Source organism: Lynx rufus, unplaced genomic scaffold (assembly GCF_022079265.1).
Source record: "Lynx rufus isolate CCGP_SWC_20201006 ecotype Redwood Valley unplaced genomic scaffold, mLynRuf1.p SCAF_1, whole genome shotgun sequence".
Classification (NCBI taxonomy): Eukaryota; Metazoa; Chordata; class Mammalia; order Carnivora; family Felidae; genus Lynx; species Lynx rufus.
In genome coordinates, this window is record NW_025814823.1 from 90525070 (window position 1) to 90539981 (window position 14912).

Here is a 14912-nt window from a genome sequence, read left to right on the forward strand (position 1 = left end):
TAACCCAAAAGCCTAAAGGCACATTTTAAAGCAGTTTTGGCCCAACTTTCAGAAACATCCTTCAAATACGTAAGAATATGTAAAAGAATCTGATTCTGAACAAATTCTCTAAAAAGTTCAATGAGTCCAATAAATCTTAAAGAATATTATCTACAAATTACTGCCCCCCCTTTCCTGCTATCCCTGTTATATATACAACAGAAACTACTGACCCCCAATCCAGCAGAAAAAGAAGGCAAAGTCTACACTAGTGAGATGAAATAATTACTCAATTGTCCATATTTTCTGCAGTAAAACACTTGAATTGACAGTTACCATTAAGAAGTTCAGTCAAAAGCAGACACTTAACACAGGCCTTTAATGTAACACCATTTAGTGACGTGACAATTTGAGGAAAATGCAGAGAATATTTTGTGGGTAAGAGAAATTGAGGAATACATCTGACGGAGTGGGTATTTTACAACAATTTGACAAATAGCCAGCATGTTAAATTATAATGTTAAGTGCTTTTGAAGAGCTAAACACTGCTGGTCGTTCATTAATGTGTCAGACATTTAATTAGAAGGCTGCACCTTCAACAAAGAGTGAAAAAGAGAACCAAGAAAAGGCTTTTTTCTTTTCTTTCTTTCTTTTTGGACAAACTTTGCTAAATAATCCTGGAAAGGCAAATGAACACTAATTTATACTTGCCATTAGCTGGAAGAAACTGTTAAGTGAGACACGAGACGAGCGTCAGAGAGTGAGGAAGGCAGATTTCTGGAAATGCAATGATCCCACACATTTGCTTCAAGGAGAAACCTACAGACATATTTTCAGGTCTTGCTAAGTAACTGTTTATTTGCACTCAATACATTTGGGAAAGTCTGCTACATAGCTACGGTCACTGTGACCACAGAACAATAGATGAAAAGGATAAAGCACTGAACAGCAAGAAAAATTCATCCCACCCTCCTAAGAATTTCAGTGAACCAGTAGAAAATTTAAGATAAACAAAATAAACAGATACAGCCTTCATCTCTTACGAATATACTTCCTCCCCGAATCTCCCCAATATAAACACTTTGGAGTGTTTATATATATTCAGTGCAAGAAACAGTATCATCGGTACATTTGAAACACCTCTGAAGAAAGAATAAAGCTAAAACAATTCTGAATACATTTCAGTGTGGTGTAATAATGATATCACACTATAGTGATGGGGGAGAGGCTCCGATAGCACCCATCTGCATTCCACATGAAAAAAACAAATCTAAGATCACTTTTTAAAAAATTCTACAAGCCACATTAAAAAAAAAAAAAATTGCTTAAACAGGACTGCTTTATCATGTAATTTAAGACACAAATGTTACATGAACTGCAAATGAAGACTTAAAAAGGTTAGCAGCTACAAAAAATCAGGTAAATCATGCTATATGTCACTCCTCCCATAAATACTTTTAGCCTGTGTTCAATTACAGTCAATTCTGAATTGGCTCGCCTCTGGCTTAGACTTCTCAAGCCTTTACACAGAGTAAAAGAAATGGATAAAAATGAAAGACAGTATTCTATTCTGTACTTTGACCCTGGAAAGGTGCGGGTCTGCTTAGAAAAGGAAGAAGAAACATACACTTAATCACATAAAGCTTAACACTATGCGGAGCTTTATAATCATTTTCAGCAACGGACTGCAAGCTGCGCTGTGAAGAAAATGCATAGCAGAGGAGAAAGCTGGGAACTGGGGAAAACAGGGAAGGAAACAGTGTCAACACAGTGGAAGAAGTGACGAAACATCTGCATCTACTTGGGAGCTCCCATACCCTGGGAGCATTCCTTAAAAAGCCACCTGCTCCAGAAGGCTGGAGCCCAGACTCTCCCAGTTTGGGAAGCATGACCGCCCGAGTGCCACACTATGCCACCTCCTCCACCGACTGCAAAGCTGTCTGGGAACTGGGCTGTTCCAAGGGCAACAGAACACACGCACTTTATGGTCTAAACCAACAAGAGGAAAAGTTTCTTCTTTCTGTATGTCTATTTTTAATACAACTGAAACAGAACCCTTCTATAAATTTGGGCTGCCATCCAATCCATCTCCTCAATTTCCTTAGGAGGAATTGAGTGATGGAAGCAAGCAAAACAAGATTATAACCACAAACTACTGCACTTTAAACATGATTATCAATTTTAAGGGACAGACACACTTGAAGGTTTCTTAATACCAAACTTAGAAAACAAATTTGGTGATAAAAACTGCAATTCATCCCCCTAGCACTTCTAAAAGTTGGTGTTACTTCTGCATGGACAGATTAATATATTATTAAATTAAGCCAAGATTTTTAAAGACTGGCAAAGTTCTACCACTCTATTTTAAAAAACAAAGATGTTTCAAAACAAAACAAAACAAAATACAAGTTAGTTGCTTCATGTTACGTTTCACAACCATTAATGTTAAATGCTTTCTTTCTACAGAAACAGGGTCCTTTAGGTCACAACTGCAATTATTTACTGCTTAGATGTTTAAAATTACACGGGCTAGTGTTCGACTGGAACCTGTTGATGGTGACGTCTGGAGGTTTTCTGAGTTTCAACCTAAGGTGTGCCAGGGTCCTCTCCTAGGACCACACTTGCAGGGGAAGGGGAGGGAGAGGAAATCACAGATCAAGTTCTTTAAGATTGTTTCACTCTCTTCGCGGCTTTCTGTTTCTTGGTGATCTGTTCAAAATTTCATCCTCCTGTTGGATGAAAAAATAACAAATTCACTGTAAGCAGCATACTTTATAAACAAGTGAAACTTCACCAAGTTTTCAAGATTTGTCAGGCTGAGTGAGGGTAACCCATCTGAGGAAAGAAGAGAATAAAAATCTTTAGAAGTAAGTGCACCAAGAACAAGTGTCTCAGAGGCGGTGGGGTTATGTGCGTTCTAATTTAATCTGTACTGTTTTCTACAGACAGGCACTTTCCTCAATCTAACTCCTAAACGTTTTCTTTAAAAAGGACCAGATGCCATGCTTTCCCCACATTATCCTGTTCGATCCTGAATAACCTACTGGCCTGTGGGCACATTAGCCCCACTTTGAGGCTTCTCTGAGAAAGACAGGATATAAGAGGATGGAAGACTATCCCAGCAGTCCCACATGACACTCTAGATGACAAGCCCAGGGCCTCATTCTACTCTATGCAGCGACTTCTTATATTTTGAGGAAGACTGGTGGATATAAAATACATATGTGAGACTCGTCCCTACCTGAAAGAAGAGCATTTAGTTGAAACTCTGCATTCTACTTGAGACAGGCTACGGCCATAGAAAATATAAACAGCATTGACCTTTACTGATGGAGGGGCAGAGGTGCAGAAGCTAGAATGGAAACTGGGTAAGGTTTTCCAGCAAAGAGCAAACTGAAACAGAGATATGCTTGGAAAAGGGCCCTAAGAAAGGTGTAGACAATTCTCTTTCCCTCGTACCTCTTACAAATTCACCCAAAATCTGGACCCGGAAGCCCAGTGAGTTCTCAGACCTTCCTCTCCTATCACCTGGCTAGAGCCACCATATCTTGCCTGCATTATCACAGCAGCCTCCTAACTGTTCTCACTGATTCTCCCGTCTGTAGAAAACACAGCAGCCAGAGTATTCAGATCCTGTCACTCCTGTGCCCTCAAGCCTGCAATGGCTGCCCATTTCACAAGAAGGAAAAGCCAAGCTCACATTATGGCTTGGGAGGTCCCACTTAATGTAGAGCCTTCCCCACCCCAACCCCCCACCCCGCCAATGGCCACACTGGTCCTCTAGACTACTACTTCAGGCCACTGTACTGGCTGTTCTCTCTGCCAGGAATGCTCTTCCTAAGGACATCTCCACGGCAAAGTCCTGTATCTCTTTTAAGTCTGCTCCAGTATCACTCTTCCATGAGGCCTACCATCCCTAACATTGCAACCCATCTCACCTCCGGTACTTCTAATACCCTTTCCTTTCCTACTTTTATTTTTCAGGCCCTATAGTTTCCTAACATACTATTCATTCATTTCCTTATAATGCCTCTTGCTTATTGGCTATTTCTTCCTACTGGAATTTATGCTCCCCAAAGGCAGGGTATTTTTGTTTCTGTCTTGTTCGTTGGCAATGTGCAGCACATGATGGGCACTCCAGAAATGTTTGTTGAATGGATGAATCCATGAGTAACAGGGATAAAAATTTTAGAATACAATTATTTGCTCAAAAAATACTTTTTATTCCCTCCTAACCACTAGACCCCTAGTGAAGGAAATACTTTTTAAGGGCACAGCAAGGAGAGAGGAGACAGATGTGTTACATTAATAACCTGAAGTTACCATCTTAAAAACACTGTATTGGTTTTCCCCTAAAACCTTCTGCTTATTCCAGAAAACCATTTGTAGCACAGAAAAATACTTCCGAGATTCAGATACAGTTTAAAATTAACCAATAAAATGTGTACCTGTCCTAAGAATTCCACTTTTATAAAACTAATTCTAACACATTTTTTTAATTGCCACAGCAAATGAAAATTACCCTATGAAAGTACCCCCTCTCTAGGGGCACCTGGGGCTCAGTCAGTTGAGCATCCAACTTCGGCTCAGGTCATGATCTCACGGTCCGGGAGTTCGAGCCCCACGTCGGGCTCTGTGCTGACAGCTCAGCCTGGAGCCTGCTTCAGATTCTGTGTCTCCCTCTCTCTGCCCACCACCTCACACTCTGTCTCTTTCTCTCTCAAAAAATGAACATTTAAAAAACCTTTTTAAAAATGCCCCCTCTAGGGAAATGTACTTTCACTTGAGTTGCTTGAGATACAAACTGTACTTTTCCTTCGTATTACCTCTGCTTTAGGTTTTCTATCCTCCTCCTCTTGACTGACAGTGCCACCATCTTCTTCAGCATCACTTTTCTGCTTCTCTTCTAAGACAGAAATCAAAAGTACAACAAACTGAGCGAAACCTTATATTTGTTTTTGGTAATTAGACCATTAGCATTAGAACATGCTTCAACATTCAAAAGCAATCTTTATTATTTGAAAACACCTTAGGGTCTTAGCTTAAAACAGATATTCTGGGGCCTACTTCTTACCAAGTTTTTCTTCACCTTCCTCCTCCTCGTCTCCCTTGTCCTTTTCCTCTTCCTTCTCTTCTTCTTCCTCCTTCACATCTGGTTGAGGGGCATCAGTTTTCTTATATTCCACAGGACTTGACTGTTTCTGAAATATTCCCCCAAAATGCAACAATTTTGCTTACGCTTTTATGTTAACATCTACAAACTAAGTTCTATACGAGGCTATATACTGGTAAAATGAGTTAAGATATATAGGGGTGCCTGGGTGGCTCAGTCAGTTAAGCATCCAACTCCTGACTTCGGCTCAGGTCATGATCTCCCAGTTCGTGAGACTGAGCCCTGCATTGGGCAGTGTGCTGACAGGGCAGAGCCTGCTTGGGATTCTCTTTCTCCTCTCTCTGCCCCCGTCCTCCAAAATAAGTAGATACACTTTAAAAAAAAAAAAAAAAAAAAAAAAAGGTTTAAAAATGAGGTAAGATGTAATTCCTGCCCTGAGAGTTTTCTCTTCAGTGAGCATGTGTGCAGGTCAAGGGCAGAAGAAACAGTAAGAACAAAGGGTGAGAACAAAGAACAAAACACACCCAGTGCAAGGTGAAACATAATCCTCATTTAATAGAAGTACAGCACTTAAACAGAATTTTCTTGCCCCCCCTTTTTTTTTCTGGAGTGCACACAACAAAGACTAAACAAGAAAAACTAAAAATAAGGCTGGATTACTCCCAAATGTATTTTGGGGGGGAGGTAGGGATGCTGAAGGAACAATGCATAATGAAAAAAATAAAAGACTGAATTGTAAAGTATATGAAAACAGCTATCCTAGGAAGAAAAGCTGGTTTGGGCCCAGATGGCTGGTTCTATACCTAAGTTGTTGTGTTTTCTGTTTTTGTTTTCCAGAAAGCTGCTGCCAAATATTATGGAAGGGCAATATTGCAGGCTTAAGTACTTACTAGAAACTGAAGGGCTATAAATCCTCCTCCCATCTGGGCACAATAAATGGCCACTGAGAGTAGTGAGTAAGGTTCCAGGTGTGGCCCACTCATTACTGATCTCAGGCAACAGATCTTAGTTATATTTAATATGAGTTCTTTCTAAAAGTGACTAAAAAAAGAAAAACTCATACCTTTCCAGAGCAGCAGAAGAGGATAACAAGAAACACAGGCAGAGCTACTGTCAGGATGTAGACCACCCAGAGCCACGGGCGCTCCTCGGCCGCCTCAATCATCTGCCCCACCACACCTGGCTGAGAAACAGGATGAGACGGAGCTCAGGTCCTTGTTTTTGACACCAAATACATAGGTGGCACCGTTTCGCTGTTTAACCTCTGTATGGCACTACTCCCTTGTCAAAGGGTTTGAGCCAAGACAGTCATATAACATAAAAAGGAAATAAGAGAAAGTCTCCATTTTCCCCGCTTTTACCATCAAGGTGGTTTCCCTTGCACAGGTGTGAAAGCAGGTTTCTTAATCACCTGCCAGAGGCCCCCTTAACCTCACCGCCAGTGAATGAATGATTTCTTGATCTCAATTATCTCTGGCTCTCGCACTCACAGCTTGGCCATATGGCCGCTTGTGTGAAAATTCCATATATTGGTAAACCATGATTCAACATTTAAGAGTGCATTAAAATATATCCTAGGGGGCACCTGGGTGGCTCAAGTGGGTTAATTGTCTGACTCTTGATTTCGGCTGAGGTCGTGATCTCACAGTTCATGGGATCGAGCCCCGCGTCAGGCTCTGCGTGGACAGCACAGAGCCTGCTTGGGACTCTCTCCCTCCACCCCTCCCAACATGTGGTCACATGCTCTTTCTCTCTCTTAAACATTAAAGAAAAAATTTTTTAATTAAATACACACATACCCTAAATGGCAAATTTTGTTAAATATGCTTTAACAAAGTAAAAAAAAAAACTACCCTACACATAACACAAATAGGGAATCTGAAGCCATTATGTCAGACTGGTGAAATCATGTCCAAACACCTGATATTTTGTTTTTAGCAGGCATACAGTCACACATTTTATGCCACTATTCCCAAATAAGGTAAAAGACAAATCCTAGAAGATAGCCTGTCACAAAAGAAACAATTTGTTACTTGCAATAACAGACATAAATGCGTAAGAAACAAGTAAGACAAACCTCAGCAGCTCCGTCGGCAGCTTTCTTCAGGCCCCATCCATCATTGGCCCAATCATCAACTACTCTTCGATCACCGCAAATAATAAAGTTGTCAAAAAAAATGTCTGAGGTCATGGACCACAGCTCCAAACCAATAGCGCTAAAAGGAGTCATTTTGAAAGGTTCCAGATCTTCAAAGAAGTCTGGATTTGGTATTTTCCGGGGCTTCCAGATTCCCTAAAGAAAAAATTTAAAAAATCACTTCAGATAATGAACAACACAAACTTATGGTGAACCTAAATAAGAATTAAGATGAATTCTGCATGATCAATGAAGGCCAAGTGCTGACTTTGTAAAACTCAACTGAGCAACAGGAAGAAAACAATAAATGCTACTGACGCCTCTAAGATGTCTGGATTCCAACTACTTTCAATTTCTAACATCATCCATGACCTTGATCCAAACCAACACCTCGCTCTGCCTGGCACATTCCAACGACTCTTATCAATAAACAGCCTTGAACAAGTACAGACTTGTCCAGTAGTGATTTAAAATGTACATGACCTTCAACCAGCAATTTTACTTCTTGATAACTAGCTAGAGAAATGGTTACCACATACACCAGACATGTTCAAGGATGATTACTGCAGAAAGGATGCCGAAAGCAAAAATGACAATCCACCTAAATGGCCATCCACAGAACAGCTAAAGGCACTTTTAATTAAAGGGCAATTTTAATTTATCTTATTGCTTGACTGCACAATTAAAAATACACTTACAAACGGAAAAGTACACACATAGTGTATGCACAAAGACAGAGACCTATGCCTTACCTTTTAAAGGGAACCAAGTGGAAATTAACAATGACAAATCATCTGACTAGGACAGAAACAGCAAGACAGACCAGGGTCTAAGTGGTTACATGTTTGTAATGAAGTTGCAGCTTTATAACATCACTAGCTCTATTCTGAGCATTTTATATTTGCATCTCACAGTCTTTTCACAGCTGAAATACTAGGTGAAACAATGACCGGACTCAGGGTCGGGGAGCCCCTTCCCACGTCAGGGCTCTATCCAGCCCATTCCATGGATTGCTGGTTTGGATCCAGTGGCTGCAACACCCCCACCACACAACATAAGGGTGCCCAAATCACAAGTTTTCCATTTTTCTTTTCCTTTTTTAAACACAAGTTACAAAGCAATTAGGAAAGCTCTTCCTTCCAGTTTCTAGGTTTATTTTTTCAACACTTAACATATAAACTCTCTCTCAATTCGGCAGTTTGTTCTTAATTCAATAGTCTGAATACAGTGATCCACCTTAAGGCCTCACTACAAACAAAACTTCTATCCAAACAAACAGATCAGTGAGGCAACTCAACCATCAAGAGGCACAAACCTGGTAGTTAGGATTGTCAATCATGGGAGGCTTCCATTTGCCTTTATAATTAGGGTTGTCAATCATAGGTCGCTGCCAGAGACCACACCCAGGGGCCGACTCACACTTAGGGTTGGCAATCTGAGGAGCCTCCCATTCTCCATCCATATCTTCATCCCTGTGGAGAGACAAATTACAAATGGATCCTGTGACGCAGGACTGATGGCCATGCCAGGGTTCCCCTGAAATCCTGCAGAAATTCTTTCACGGTGTCATACTATGATGACACTGGAGTACCATCTTGTTTCTGCATTTCCAGTAACATGACAGTCACATTAAAAAAGACAAACATGGGGGTGCCTGAGTGGCTCAGTCGGTTAAGCGTCCGACTTTGGCTCAGGTCATGATCTCACGGTTCGTGAGTTCGAGTCCCGCATCAGGCTCTGGGCTGACAGCTCAGAGCCTGGAGCCTGCTTCAGATTCTGTGTCTCCCTCTGTCTGCCCCTCCACTGCTTGCACTCTGTCGCATTGTCTCAAAAATAAATAAACATTAAAAAAAAAAAATTAAAAAAAAAAAAAGACAAATATGAGGATGCCTGGGTGGCTCAGTCAGTTAAGTGTCCAACTTCGGCTCAGGTCATGATCTCTTAGTTCATGAGTTTGAGCCCTGTGTCGGGTTCTGTGCTAACAGCTCAGACTGGAGCTTGCTTCAGGTTCTGTGTCTCCCTCTCTCTGTCCCTCCCCTACTCACACTGTCTCTCTCTCTCTCTCTCAAAAAAAAAAAAAAAAAAAAAAAGACAAACACGAAATTAAATTTGTTGAGCTGTACACTTAAGTTAGACACTTGGCTATATTTAATTATTAACTTTTACTTCAGTAAAAAAGCAAGTAATTTAAAAAATTAACTGAAGCTCTTACCAATCCTCCGGCTTCTCTGCATCTGGATCAGGTACATATTCGGGCTCATCATCTAACCAGCCTTCAGGTTTTGTAGCTTCTTCATCTGCAATCTTAGCAGGGGCATCTTCATCCCTTAAACACAAAGGAAAAGGCTAGTTATGACAGCACTGACCAGGGAATCATAATTGATCCCACTTGTGAATCTGAAACAGGGCAATCTAAAATACTGAAGTCTTGCTTAACCTCAAAATTTTAAATAATTCCTTCTAGACAATATCTGTAACTCATTCATCTAATAATGGTCTAGTATTCAAAATACAGAGAGAGCTCTTACAACTCAGTGATAAAAAGACAACCCAATTTAAACAACGGCAAAGGATGTAAATAGACATTTCTCCAAAGATACACAATTGGCCAATAAGCACATGAAAAGATAATTTAACATCGTTAGCCATCAGAGAAATTCAAATCAAAACCATAATAAAATATCACCTCACATCCACTAGGTTGGCTGTGAGAAAAATGATGGATAAAAACAAGTGTTGGCAAGGACGTGGAGACACCAGAACTCCCATACGTCACTGGTAGGAAAGTAAATTAGTACACCCACTTTGGAAAAGTTCAGCCGTTTCTCAAAAAGCTAAACGCATAGTCATCATATGACCCAGCGATTCCACTCCAAGAGAAATGAAAACGTGGAACCACCCAAAAACCTGTATATGACTGTTCATAGCAACATTATTCATAACCATTTCCAAAAAACGGATAAGCTAAACATCAGTCAACTAAAGAACAGATGAATAAAGTGTGTCGTTATCCACACAATGGCGTATTCATCAGACAGAACAAGAAACAAAGTACTGACACATGCTTCAACATGGATGAACCTTGAAAACATTATGATGAAAACATTATGAAAAAAGCCAGACACAAAGGGTCGCATATTGTATATAGTATGCTATGTCCAGAATAGGTTAATCCAGAGACAGAAAGTAGATTAGTCATTGCCAAGGGGCTGGTGGAAGGAAGAAACAGGAAGTAACTGCTTAATGGGTATGGGTTTCTTTTTGGATGATACAAATGTTCTGGAATTAGACTGTGGTGGCAGTGGTTGCACAATACTGTGAATATACTAAATTGCTGAATTGTACAAATTAAGAGGATGGATTTTAGTATGTGAATTATAATTCAATTACTCTGAAAATAAAAGTTCATCAAGAAGAACCTAATTTCAAAGTTTTATGCGGTTACTGTATAACAGTGCCACTGCAGCTGATAAAACAAAGACATCTTCTATCCTTGGTCACAATTACGGCTTCTTTTTTGAATAATGCTTACTTTAAATTAATGGCATGAGAACTTGTATAATATTCAGCTGGCCCTTTTAATTAAGCCAAACATTCACACTCCCACCCCTAAAATAAAACAGCTAGGTAGGCGGAGTCCAGACCTAATGTTCACGAATATACAAACTTAGCATTTACACTAGCACAGCATAAAAGTTTAGGTACACATACTTTAAGGGAGGAAAAACATGAGCTAGAATTTAACTCCTCTTTGTTCACTTCCTGACGTTTCTGAAAGTCACTGTATCCGAGTTCAAACATGGCCACACACAAGAATCTAACCCTGCCTGTTTTCACTCTCCATTACTCTCCCGTTTTACACTGCATGAAAAGCTCCACACTATATACTCCAGTTTGCTCACACGTGTCAAGCTCACTCCTGCTTCCCCACTACTACACACGATGTTCTTCCTCAACTGGGAATATCATTTCTGATCATCACCACTGGGTTGACTCCTACCCCACTTTCAAGTCTCAGTTTGACCTGCCCTGCTTCAAGAAGCCACCCCTGGATCAGGTAGACCCGGTGCTCTGGTCACCTGCTGACACCTACTGCTAGATCACTTGCCACCTGCATGCCGACTTCACCTGCCTGTCTCATGGCTGAAACTGGAGCTTTGTGGGCAGCTGGTATCCCCACGGATTTGTTCCACTGTCCAAAGCAGAGCAGACATGTCTTGAGTGAGATTTAAATGGGAAAAGGTTATTTTTCAAGTTAAAATTTAACATTTCAAGACTTTTAGATGTGAATTAATAGAAGTGCTGGAAAGGCCAGGCCAGAAGAGGTTCTGCTATAAACCAACCATGTTACCACAAACTCTTTCATCAATTTCAGCATTTTGTGGCTTATGAAATGGTGTCAGGCAATCCAGACGATCACTATGGCCCCATTGCAGCTACAGTGGTCTACATTTCTCCTACCAATTAGACAGCATCACAGATTATTGAAATTATGAGATCTTAGCCAACATTCGGTTATTTAGGCCACATGGAATGTATGAAATGCTGCATTCCAAGACTCACCAGTCATCTGGTTTGACAGCATCAGGATCTGGTATTTTTGGTCTTTCATCCCAGTCCTCAGGCTTCTGGTCATCTGGGTCCTCAATTTCACGTGAAGGATTTACAGAAGGAGTCATGTCGTTTAGCAAATTTCCACTATTCACAACAGACTGGTCCACTAGTATTTCAAAACTATTATCTGGATTCAGGACTGAAAAAATTAAATGCAATTTTAAAAAGTTAATTAACCACTCATTCCCCAAGCTCTCTTTACACAACAGAAGATCATATTTCTAACAGAAAACAGAAGCACAGAGTAATGACCTCAGGGCATTAGAGTCAGAACATGGTCTTGAAACTTTAAGCAAATTAACCCACTCTTCCTTAACTATAATTCATAAACACTAGTTCCTCAGGATTTTAAAATTAAAACATAATGATACATAAAATTTAAAACACCAAAAGACTTCAATTATGGACATTAAAAACAGCAAAACACCAAAGGTATATAAACTGATGCAACGATGATCCGATACAAATGGTTACACACCAGTCAACAGGCAAATAAGTTTATTTATTATAACCATCCCCCCAAGTGGAAAAAGCCCTCTTCCTCATTTTTTGAATTGGTACTACCGCCATCTATGTTACTAAAATTTCAAAGTACACAAGTTTTTTATTTTATGCATTGAACCACATGTCCATTTATGGTTGTACTTTTGGAGCCCAGTAGAATTTTAAATCCATAAAGGTATCTCAAATGAGACTTCCTCTAAAGCCCAGATCCTACAACTAAATGTCTCCCAGGCAGCATATCCAGAATACTATGGAAATCAAGCAGCAACCACTCCGCTGTCCTCAGTAATGACCAAGACCAGCAATGTCAGCAGTAATATGTACTCACGGAGAGCTGCTGCTGCTTTTGTGAAGTTAAGAGAGCAAGTGAAATATAGCACCTTCAATTTTTAATAAAAAAATGACACGTGTTTATACACATACAGCCAAACATATGTTACAATGTTGATATTTCAAATAATTTTAAACATCTTTTGTTTTGCTTATTTCCAGCTTTTGAATTCCACACTGAGTATGTATTACTTTTGTTACAAATAAAAAAAGTTACTATATTCTTTAAGAAAAGAGGCATGTCTATATACGCTCAAACCATCAGGAAAAACTTCATTAAAACAAAAGATGCAGTCCAAACGATTAAATTCAACTGTCTAGGTGTTGGAGCATCCAAAGTTCAACTGACAGATAATTTGAAAAAAAAAGTACATATATTTCTACTGTGTCCTATCATTTAACATGTTATCAACAAGAAAATAATGACAAGAAAACGAGGGGAATCAGCAAAGCTCTTTATGGAACACGAAAGATCACTCTGAAAATGTCTCAAACCCCACTTCTCAATTCAACCTACGGGAGGAGAAACCTTTTTTTTAGTGATGAGAGATTAAGTTCTTTACACCACTATGATATTAAGTCAACAGAAACTCTTACTTGCAGGCTTGGGTCTCCTCCAGGTGTACAACCTTTAAATTAAAAAGATGATAAATGCTATCACACCCCCAAATTAATGCATATTCTTACTTAATGTATAAAGATGTGTTTTCTTATCAGTAAAATAGGTCTTTAGATCTGCATCTGGCCTCTTAGCGTGCTTTTCTTCGTATACACCCGTTTTGGGGTTTTTGTGGCGGAAGATGAAGTGCAATTTATAGTCTTCTCCACATTTATCTGGACCAAACATAATCGTATAAGGGGTCTTGTCGTGGAACTGATCCTTCAGAAACAAAAATGAATTATTTTAAGTGACTCAGTCAAAGTGTGCAAAAGCAAACTCTCAAAGTGTGATATTTCCTCTAATAAAATCCCAGTAAGTTTTTGGCACCTTAAAGAAAAAACATTCATTTGTGAGGCTTATATAGCTACCAAAGAAAAAGAAACTTTACATGAGAATATATGAAACTGCTTTAAAAAACAAAACAAAACAATAGGGGCACCTGGGTGGCTCAGTTGGTTAAGCGTCCAACTTCGGCTCAGGTCATTATCTCACAATTCATGAGTTCGAGCCCCACATCAGGCTCTGTGCTGACCGCTTGGAGCCTGGAGCCTGCGCTTCAGATTCTGTGTCTCCCTCTCTCTCCCTGCCCCTCCCCTGCTTGCACTCTGTGTGTCTCTATCTTAAAAATAAGCATTTTTTAAAAAGTTAAAAAAAAAAAAAGTCAAACTGGTGCAGTCACTCTGGAAAACAGTATGGAGGTTCCACAAAAAATTAAAAATACAACTACTCTACGACCCAGCAATTGCACAACTAGGTATTTATCCAAAGGATATAGGTGTGCTGTTTTGAAGGGGTACATGCACCCCAATGTTTATAGCAGTACTATCGACAACAGCTAAAGTTTGGAAAGAGCCCAAATGTCCACTGGCGGATGAATGGATAAAGAAGATGTGGTATATATATACAATGGAGTATTACTCGGCAATCAAAAAGAATGAAATCTTGCCATTTGCAACTACATGGATGGAACTGGACAGTATTATGCTAAGTGAAATTAGTCAGAGGAAGACAAAAATCATATGACTTCACTCATATGAGGACTTTAAGAGACAAAACAGATGAACATAAGGGAAGGGAAACAAAAATAATATAAAAACAGGCAGGGCGACAAAACATAAGAGACTCTTGAATATAGAGAACAAACAGAGGGTTGCTGGAGGGTTTGGGGTGGGGGGGCTAAATGGGTAAAGGGCATTAAGGAATCTACTCCTGAAATCACTGTTGCACTATATGCTAACTAACTTGGATGTAAATTTAAAAAATAAATAAATTATTTTTAAAAAGTAATGCATATACCTATAGCTAGTTACTGCTTCTTTCATAAAACAAATAAGTTTGCCAAAACTAAAAATTACCTAGAACAGAAATCAGGACAAGATAGAATGGCTTTGAAATTCACATTTCAAATAAAAAGTAAAGAAGTGTCAAAGTCATTATTCCCAATCCTCTAAATATTTCAAAAGCAGGAGAGGAGGTCTTTATTTACACAAGTGTAAACAAAATTTTCCTCTTCTCTAAGATCCTTAAAAGATAACTGTGTGGGCGTCTGGGTGGCTCAGTTGGTTGGGTGTCCG

The 14912-nt window shown here is 39.6% G+C and overlaps 1 protein-coding gene across 4 annotated transcripts in view; it reads right to left on the minus strand.

The window, feature by feature from the left end:
• Window positions 1–339: 339 nt before the first annotated feature.
• CANX (calnexin) overlaps window positions 340–14912 on the minus strand; it is a 33849-nt gene continuing 19276 nt past the window's right edge. For 3 of the 4 annotated variants that reach the window (XM_047082933.1, XM_047082947.1, XM_047082939.1), the window contains 8 exons: window positions 13365–13557; window positions 11793–11982; window positions 9442–9555; window positions 8545–8701; window positions 7170–7385; window positions 6156–6275; window positions 5054–5180; window positions 4728–4885 (listed from right to left, as the gene is read on the minus strand). In XM_047082933.1, coding sequence (XP_046938889.1) covers window positions 4743–4885; window positions 5054–5180; window positions 6156–6275; window positions 7170–7385; window positions 8545–8701; window positions 9442–9555; window positions 11793–11982; window positions 13365–13557 — 1260 coding nt within the window. In that variant the 3' untranslated portion in view covers window positions 4728–4742. Of the gene's footprint in view, window positions 2709–4727; window positions 4886–5053; window positions 5181–6155; window positions 6276–7169; window positions 7386–8544; window positions 8702–9441; window positions 9556–11792; window positions 11983–13364; window positions 13558–14912 lie in introns of those variants that run through there. The other variant, XM_047082957.1, reaches the window with a different exon arrangement.